General features: G+C 57.2%; 1 protein-coding gene across 1 annotated transcript; it reads left to right on the forward strand.

Annotated features, from left to right (window-relative positions):
- The first annotated feature begins 1,469 nt into the window (after nt 1-1,469).
- On the forward strand, nt 1,470-4,098 carry PRLH (prolactin releasing hormone). The gene is made up of 3 exons (XM_019740881.2): nt 1,470-1,553; nt 3,182-3,343; nt 3,837-4,098. The coding sequence occupies exons 2-3, from the start codon at nt 3,244-3,246 to the stop codon at nt 4,013-4,015; spliced, it is 279 nt and encodes a 92-aa protein (XP_019596440.2). The 5' UTR covers nt 1,470-1,553; nt 3,182-3,243; the 3' UTR covers nt 4,016-4,098.
- The last annotated feature ends 4,378 nt before the right edge of the window (nt 4,099-8,476 follow it).

Consider the following 8,476-nt stretch of genomic DNA (forward strand, 5'->3'; position numbering starts at 1 on the left):
AAAGAGGGTGTGGAAAGGGCTCCCTGGGCTTGGGCCTCCTGTCAAACCCTGGGTCTGGGGACCCAGTTACCAAAGCACATGGCAGCCTGGAGCAGCCTGGAGCCCCGGGGCTCATGGGGGCACTGCAGGAGCAGTGAGGGCCTGACTTCACTTGTGTTTGTCCACCTGCTGCCATCACAACATGCCCAGCTCTCAACATGCCTTCAGTAACTCTGGGTCCTCTACTGGGTGCCATGGTTGGGGGGCACCATTCTCCTCTCAGCAGGGCTAGGTCTGTGCTTCCACACTGAGTAGGCAGAGGGGCTGGAGCAATGCCACCATGCCAGGCCACCTCCCTGCCACCAGCCTGCCATTGCCCATTGGTGAACCGCCCAAGTGGCAGGGCACCAATGCTACACGGTGATAGGGCTACTTTTCTGAAAGGGGGGTTCGCTGTTTCCCCACACACACACACGTACCGTGCACACACACACACAGGCACACGCACACACATACATGTGTCACATCACTACCCTGCACATCCAAGGGGGGCAACCGAGAGCTCTCTCACCAGGACAGTTTGCCTGGAACTGTGCTAAACAGCACTTAATGACCTTTGACAATAGAGTTATTCAGAATACGAATGAGTTAGGTTCTTGGGTCCACATTAAATGGTAGAATGTTGTGCAGTTATTTCAAATGGCATCAATACACAGGTTTTTCTAACAAGTTGAGGACATGATTATTAGATGAAAAGAATGAGACTCAAAACATATAACTATGATGAATGCATCCACCACATCTGTGGGAATCTCACAGAAGGAATCAGACCGCGTGTGACTGATTCCCTTCTTTGTCTGTATTGGTGTTTTTCCCCCCCTTTTTTCTGTAGGCGTTACATTCTTTCCAAATGTATGCAAATTGCTTTTATAATAAAAATCAACATGTTTGTTTTCTAATAATAATAAACTTGTTTATTTTAAATGTTAATTATGAAGACTTGTAAAAGCCTAGAACAGAATGCATTTTAAGTTATGGAAACAGGACAAAAGTGCTCTTTCTGTAGTGAATACCACGATGGAAAGCCACAGAAGTGATGGGACAGGACTGAGAAGATCTACAAAGATGTGAACCCGGAGATGTGAGATCGTCATGTTAGGCATGGGCGACTTCTCCTTGAGGCCACACGGTCACCTGCCTGTGTTCGCGGCAGCGTCTCCGCAGCTGCCTGGACCGGGGGTGCCTGACTTTGCAGTGTGCCCAAAGGCCAGCATGAAGGAGGACGCCTAATGTGTTTTCAAACCACTCGGCCCAAATGAAATTATATAACCCTGGAAGGGACAAATCACGTCACTGATGAGAGTTTTTTAAAAAAAATAAAAGAAAGAAAAGAAAATAGACTCTCTCTGATGCCGCCCTCCAAGGGAGGCGGGCACAGTCCCGGGGGTCAGCTGCTCCCTCCTCGGACTATAAAAGGGTGTGAGCTGCCTTCTGCCTGAGTCACCGCTCAGGACAGCAGCAGCACCGGCCACGGCCACCACCGGCCACGGCCACCACTGGCGTGGGGAACCGCGGTGAGTAGCACAGGAGGCACTGGAGAGCTGGGAGGCACTATTACTCTGCCCTCCGCTTCTGCAAGCTCCATCTGGGTGTGGGGCTCGGCTCTCAGAGGCCCTGCCAGCTCTCCGGGAAGCCAGGACTAGCAGTGAGATGGACAGGCAGGGGCAGCCACCCCACAGGTTGTGTGTCTGAGGGCCCCCAGTGCTCAAGTCCTGTCCATGGTGGGGACAAGGCCAAGCCAAGCCACCCAAGCAACTCGGTGGGGCAGGCAGACCAGAAATCCCGGGGACAGACAGCCAAATCTCTACCTCGAGGCGGGCAAGTCGTTGGGGAGCAGGAGGCAAGTGCTCTCCTACGCCCTCCACCCAGGGTGGGTCCCGGCTCTGTGCATGCAACTCTTTATTCCTCTGCTTTCACGGTGGCGCCGCCATTGCCTTGGAGCCCAGGGTCCCCCACACCATGTGTGACACCCCACTAGACCTCCAAAAAGGAGAGGGGTGGGTATTTTAAATCGCTTAGATGGAGAGCACGTTCCGTGGGGCTCCGGGACAGGCTGGAAAGTCAAGGTCAGCAGAGGGGCTCTGCCTGAGACAAACAGGCCTCCTGGGCGGCTTCTGGTAGCTCCTGAGAAGCCAAGCGTGGGGGCATCTGTGGGAGGAGCAGCCCCATGAGGGTGGAGGAGTTGCCAGGTCTGCCAGGTACGTGTTTAGGTAGGTCAGGGCGTCTACCCTGGCAGGACAAAAGGTGGGTTTTCTGGGTACCTCTGTGGCTCCCCCCACTGTCTATAACAGGGCTGTCCTGCCATGAGAAACCGGGTCCCACCTTCTGCAGGCTTATCTTGGAGTCCTGCAGATTGGAAGGGGTGCTCCTGATAAGGACGCAGGATGCTGACTCTCTTCAATGCCTGATTGTCAGCGGGGGAAGGAGAGAGATGGGCTGAGTGTCAGGAGGTCCTGGACCCACTGAGGGAAAGCGCCCTGCAGCGAGGTCCCAGCCCTGAGCCTGGCCCAGGCGTAGCACCCCAGCCCTGCCGGCCATAAGAGGTTGGGCAAGCGTCCCTCCAACCCTGCAGCTCCTCTGGGCTCCTCGGAGCAGCTCCCACAAACCTGCTCACCTCTGCTGTTCCTGCCCGGCCTGGGTGTGCAGCACACACAGCATGCAGGGACCTCCCCACCTCCTGGTTCCCTAACACAGACCACAGACACAGTGACAGACCGAGCTGTTCCAAGACAGACCCCGCTCTCTGCATCCCCAGCTCTTACACCTCCTGGTTCCTTCTGATGACAGAGGCTGACACACACACAGTCACCTCATGCAACGCTCACTGTACACAGGAGAGAATGGGGTCCCGGGCAGGGCACACAGCTTTGCCAGGGCATTTCCGCTACATCTGTGTTCATGCCCCCCCGGCACAGAGCAGAGGAATGCACACACACACGTGCATGTGCACAAGCATGTTCCACATGCTCACACTCACAGGTACATACAAGCATACAAGCACATGCATGCACACACACCCTTATACACGTGTGCACACGTGTGTGCACGCTCTTGTACACGCCCAGCAGCTGTGCGCAGCCTCCCAGCTCTGTGCACACATGCCCTCCTGTGTGTCTAACATGGCTCCTGCCTTCTACCCCAGGCTGTGCCCTCCCTGCCGTGTGGGAACCCCCTGGAGCGGGGCCTCGGGGAAGAGCCAGGGGGATGAAGGACCTGAGAACCTGGGTCCTGTGCCTGCTGCTGCTGGGCCTGGCCCTGCGGGGGGCTGCCAGCCGAGCCCACCAGCACTCCATGGGGATGCACAGTGAGTGCCAGGACCCCAGGCGTCAGCCTCCCTCACGCGCTCTCCGCACCCCAGGGCCGTCTCCTCACCGGGGGCATCCTTCTTGCTAAGGGCCCCAGCTCTGGGGACTTGGCCTGCTGTTCACCAGTCCTCTTCCCAGAGTGGCCCTGTCCAGCATGCATTTGAGGGGTTCACCTCCCACTACCAGGGTGTCCTGGGGCCGAGCAGGCTCTGCCCACCCCTGGCACAAGAATGGGGGGTAGGAAGGGGAGTTGGTCCTCGGTCCTGGGGTGAATTTGAATTCCCATTTCCCAAAGCCGCCCCACCATCCAGACCCTCTGGCTGCCCCTCCTTTACGGGTGGGTCCCAGCATGGCCTGAGGGACTGGGCAGCAGCGAGCTAAGAGCCCCCGCGGGGAGCACTGAGCATGGGCCCTGCCATCAGCCAGGCTCGGGGGGCACACAGGGCACACGCCGGGGACACACATCGGTAACTGCTCTCACTCTCTTCTCAGCCCCGGACATTGATCCTGCCTGGTACACGGGCCGCAGAATCAGGCCCGTGGGCCGCTTTGGCCGGAGGAGACTGGCCCTGAGGAATGTCCCAAAGCTCCAGCTGGCCTGGCCGGCTTCCCCCTGGAAGGCAGCGCTGAGCCCTCCCAGGGTGGGTGACAGCCCAGCGCCCGGGGAGTGACTCCAGCAGCCTTCCCCCAAGTCCCACCCTCTCCACCAGAGGCTACTTTCCCTTCAGTCCTAATAAAAGCTGCTGACCTTGCTTAGATGCGTCTGTGTGGTGACAAAGGCATGGGGGAGATTTCCCTCACTCCCCCAGGGGTTCACGCATGCACCCGAGGGCACCCAGCAGAGCAGCTGGGGACATCCTGGTCACCTGCCGGTAGTGCCCTCCACCCCTCCCCCAAGCAGCATGAATGGCGGCCCTGCTGCGCGCTGCACCAGGCTGTTTTGCAGGAGGCCCTAGAGAAGGGCCGCACAGCCCCTCTGCCCGACCTGTCCCGCTCTCACCCCAGCCCTCTGACCTCCCTGGTTGGTGTTCAGAGGAGACAAAAAATCATGAGTTACTTGTTCCCCGTCAGCAGCCAGGAGACTTGCACCTGCATTGCTTCGTGCACGCCGGGTCCCTTTGCCACCTGTTTCAAACAGCCCGGTGGTGTCTGTGTCTCGCCGCAGATGTGACTTGCTTTAGAGACACTCTGCCCCTAACTGGACGATTGAGCCCAGCCCTTAACGTCTCTGAGCTTCAGTCTCCATATCTGAACACCCAGGGCAGTGGGTGGGCACAGGTGCTGCAAGCTGGCACTATGGTGCTCAGTGAGTGTGACCCCTCCCCCAAGCCCACTCTCAATACAGCGCCAGGGGCACAGGTTGAATCGGTTATTTCTGAACACAAAGTTCGGGCCTCTGCCTGTACTCTGCTGGCAGGGCTTCCGGACAGAGCCCACCCTGACCGTGGGTCTCCAGTCCATCCACACCCAGGAGTCCCACTGGCCAGGACCCAGCGCAGGCCCACAGGATCTCAGACCCCACCTGTCCTGCTCCAATTGGACAAAGGCAGGACCACAGCTCACCAGCCAGTGAGAGGAAGCAGAGCTGGCCCAGCCCAGCCAGATGGGACCGGGCCAGGGGCTGCCCCACCTCCCCAGCCAGAGGGAGGCCAGGGGAGGGCAGGAGGCCAGCTCCTCTCAGGGGAGAGTCCCTGCCATGTCGCCATCTCCCCAGGATGGAGTGAGCACGTGGGAACAAGAGAGGGACCAGACGGCTCCCAGGGCCGGCAGGAGCTGGGCCAGGCCTGGAAGAGTTCACAGCCCAAGAGAGCCATCTGGCAGCTTCTCAAAAAGCTAACCACAGAGTTCCCACAGGTCCCCGGCTCTCCTGGGTATACACACCACGTCTGAAGCTGGGGCCGGCCCATATGCCCCCCACAGGTGCACGAATCAACACAAAGCGGTCTGTGCACGTCCTGGCGCATCACTCAGCCGTGAAAAGGAAGGAACTCACTACAATGTGGATGAACCTTGAAAACGTGATGCTGAGGAAGGAACCCTGGCACATGACCCACATGTTATATGCTTCCATTTCCATGAAGTGTCCAGAGTACGCAAATCTATAGAGACAGGAAGTCGATCAGAGTGTCCAGGGGCTGGGGCTGGGGTGGGGAGTGATTCTGAACTGGCAGAGGGTTTCCTTTGAGGGATGAAAATATCTCGGTGGCTGCACAACACTGTGGAGTTGCCAAATGCTACTGACCTGTACAAGTTACCCCCAAAAAGGGGGTCTACAGCCCAGTGTGGGGCCCAGACATAGACACCGTGGTGTGACAGTGGGCTCCAGATTCCCATGGGGGCCTGGGAGACAAGGAAGAGAGCCAAGGAGAAAAGGAAGTATGCCTCCCCAGGAAAGGGCCCAGCTTGGAGGGCAGCCCATGGCATGGGCTGTGCTGGGAGCCCGCGGTGGAGAGATGAGCAGTCACTGATCAGAGATGGCTGGTCCTATTGGGCTCAGAGAGGTCAGTCTGTCTGCAGTTTGTGCATCTGAATAGGGGGTGGGGACTGGCTGGCATCTTCTGGCAATAACCCAGGAGGGGTCCCTCAGGCCTGGACCAACCCTCTGCCAAAGGGAGGGACAGAAGGCCAGCGGCCACTGTCCCCAGGCAGCAGCAGTGTGGCTCTCCTTGTCAGGTGGGGCAGTGACGGGGTCCTGGGTGGTGCCCTGTCCCTCAGAGGGCCTGAGGGAGGAAACTTTTCCCAAGGCTAATCTGATGGGCTCAAGCCCTGGCTGTGCCGGGGACCGGCCAGGAGGGAACAGCACTCAGTACCTCTGAGCTCTGGAAGCAGAGGCTGAAGACCAGTCACCAGCTCTCCTGCCTTCTATTAGGGGTTGACCTGTGTCCCTGTCCTGCAGGGTGTCAGGCGGGGTCTCTGGTCCTGCTCCCCACATAAGAACGCAGGACATGGTGAGGCCAAAAAGGAACACCCACGGAGCCATAGGTAGGGGAGTCACACCACTATAGTCTCACTGGAGGCTGGATTCACACGACATGCGACCTGCTGTCTGCTTTTCTGCCAACCAACCGACTCCCCTCGCTAGCTGCAATCTGCCGTGCTAACTGCAATCTGCGCTTGCCAGCTCAGCCACCATCTTCTTGCTAGCCCCCATTTTCTGCTAGCGTAGCCATGGCAGTTATATTAGTGGCCAATGGCTCACTGGTTACAGCTGACGGCCAACTAGCCACTGCTGATGGCCATTCAATCACAGTTGATGGCCATTTACTACTTGAGCCAGCACCTTTCCACGTGAGGCCGAGAGCCTAGAAACTGCACTCCTGGCTCTGTCCCCACAGTCCCCAAAGTTTGTTTGTGGAAGTCCTAACCCCAAGGACCTCAAAATGTGTCCTTACTTGGAAATAGTGTTGTTGCAGTAAGTTGTTGAGGGCGATTGTCACGTCACAGGTGGCGCAGTGGTGATTCTTTCATGCCTTTGACATTTATTAGCTGGATTCTTCAAAAGGAGGTATTTCTCTCTGCTTTTTCCTTTCCTTTTTTTTTTTTTCTTTTGGTTCAATACCTTACACATAATTTTTAATGCTCAAATTGTCCTAAGTTTGGGCAATGGAGGCCCCATAAGGGAATACATTTTAAAGGAAGAAGAATGGATCCCTGCCTCCCCCGCTCTGGGGAAAGGGGGTTCTTCCAGGGAAATTGGAGGAGACTGGCAAATAGAAACAGCACAGGGAAGGCTACAGTCACCGACAGGGCAGCCGGGTGCCCCAGGGGCCACTTACCAGCCTCTCCCTGTCTCCTGCCCCACTGCGTGCAGTGAACACACACACACACACACACACACACACACACACACACACACACACACACACACAGAGCTCTGAGAAGGCCAGGGTCACAGGAAGGGAAGTGTGGGGACAGAATCCCAGAGAGCCGTCTCCAGGCTCTCGGCCTCACGTGGAGAGGTACTGGCTTGGGTAGTAGATGGCCATCAGCTGTGACTAGTTGGCCATCAGCTGTAACCAGTGAGCCATTGGCCACTGATATAACTGCCGTGGCTGAGCTAGCAAGCGCGGATTGCAGTTAGCAAGTGAGGTTGGCAGGCAGAGAAGTGGAAGGCGGGTTGCGGATCGTGTGGATTCTACTTCCCGTGTGTGTCTTGCCCAGCCGCCAGAGAGACTGGGGTACAGGAAGACCCCTTGTTGGGGTACTGGCGGATGTTTGCTTTTGTATCTCCAACCCAGCTGCCAGCGAGAATATAGTGGTGTGACTCTCCTATCTATGGCTCCGTGGGTGTTCCTTTTTGGCCTCACTATGTCCTGTGTTCTTATGCGGGCAGCAGGAACTGAGTCCCACATGACACCCAGCATGACAGAAGCATCTCCCCAGGCTGCAGGCCGGACCGTGAGCTCCCAGACTGGCCTCCCCAGGCCCCAGGGCCGTCCTGGATCTGTTTGTCCTGAAGCATCTGTTCCATGAACGCCGGCGGCCCCATCGCCTCACCCGCTGTGTGCGCCACGCCCACCGCCCCCACCACCACCATCCCACATTCTGGGACGAGGCTGAGATGAGATGAGTGAGCACTGACACAGAGAGCCTTCCGTAAGCATCTGTCCACTGTGGTGGAGGCTGTTTCTAGGAAAGTCTGCATTTTCTTTACATCTCTGGGCTGGGGGGGAACAGTTTCTCTCATCTTGTTGGACATGAACGTTTGTTGAGTGCCTCGCGTGGGTCAGACATTATACTAGGCACAAGGCACCCCACAGAAGGAAGGAAGGAAGGACAGAACCTGTGCCCTCACGCAGTTGCTCACCTTGTTTGAGTAGTAGATTCACCTGGGAGGGCTCAAAGCTGCCCTGCAGACCCATGTAACAGGAGCCTCAGGTGGGCAAGGAGTGCTGCTTGCAGAGGCTCCCAGGTGATCCCAAAGCGAGGATGAGCCCCACCTACCACCTGGGGGAGGAGAAGGAAAAGGCAGCCTCATCCCAGGTGATGGAGAACCCCGGCTCCAGGACCACAATGCACCCCATCCAATCTGGGGAACCCATGAAAGGGTGCCTGGTGGAAATGAGTCCAAGGGTATGTTTTAATAATAAATTATAGCACAGTGACACTAGCTTGACAAGATGTGAGGGAAA

The sequence above is a fragment of the Rhinolophus sinicus genome, chromosome 17 (genome assembly GCF_057876585.1).
Source record: "Rhinolophus sinicus isolate RSI-liver-muscle chromosome 17, RSI-T2T, whole genome shotgun sequence".
NCBI lineage: Eukaryota > Metazoa > Chordata > Mammalia > Chiroptera > Rhinolophidae > Rhinolophus > Rhinolophus sinicus.

Coding starts and splice junctions, on each gene's coding strand:
- PRLH (XM_019740881.2), top strand. CDS start 3,244: ATGAAGGACCTGAGAACCTGGGTCCTGTGCCTGCTGCTGCTGGGCCTG. Junction 3,344..3,836: donor GCACTCCATGGGGATGCACA/GTGAGTGCCAGG, acceptor CTCTCTTCTCAG/CCCCGGACATTGATCCTGCC.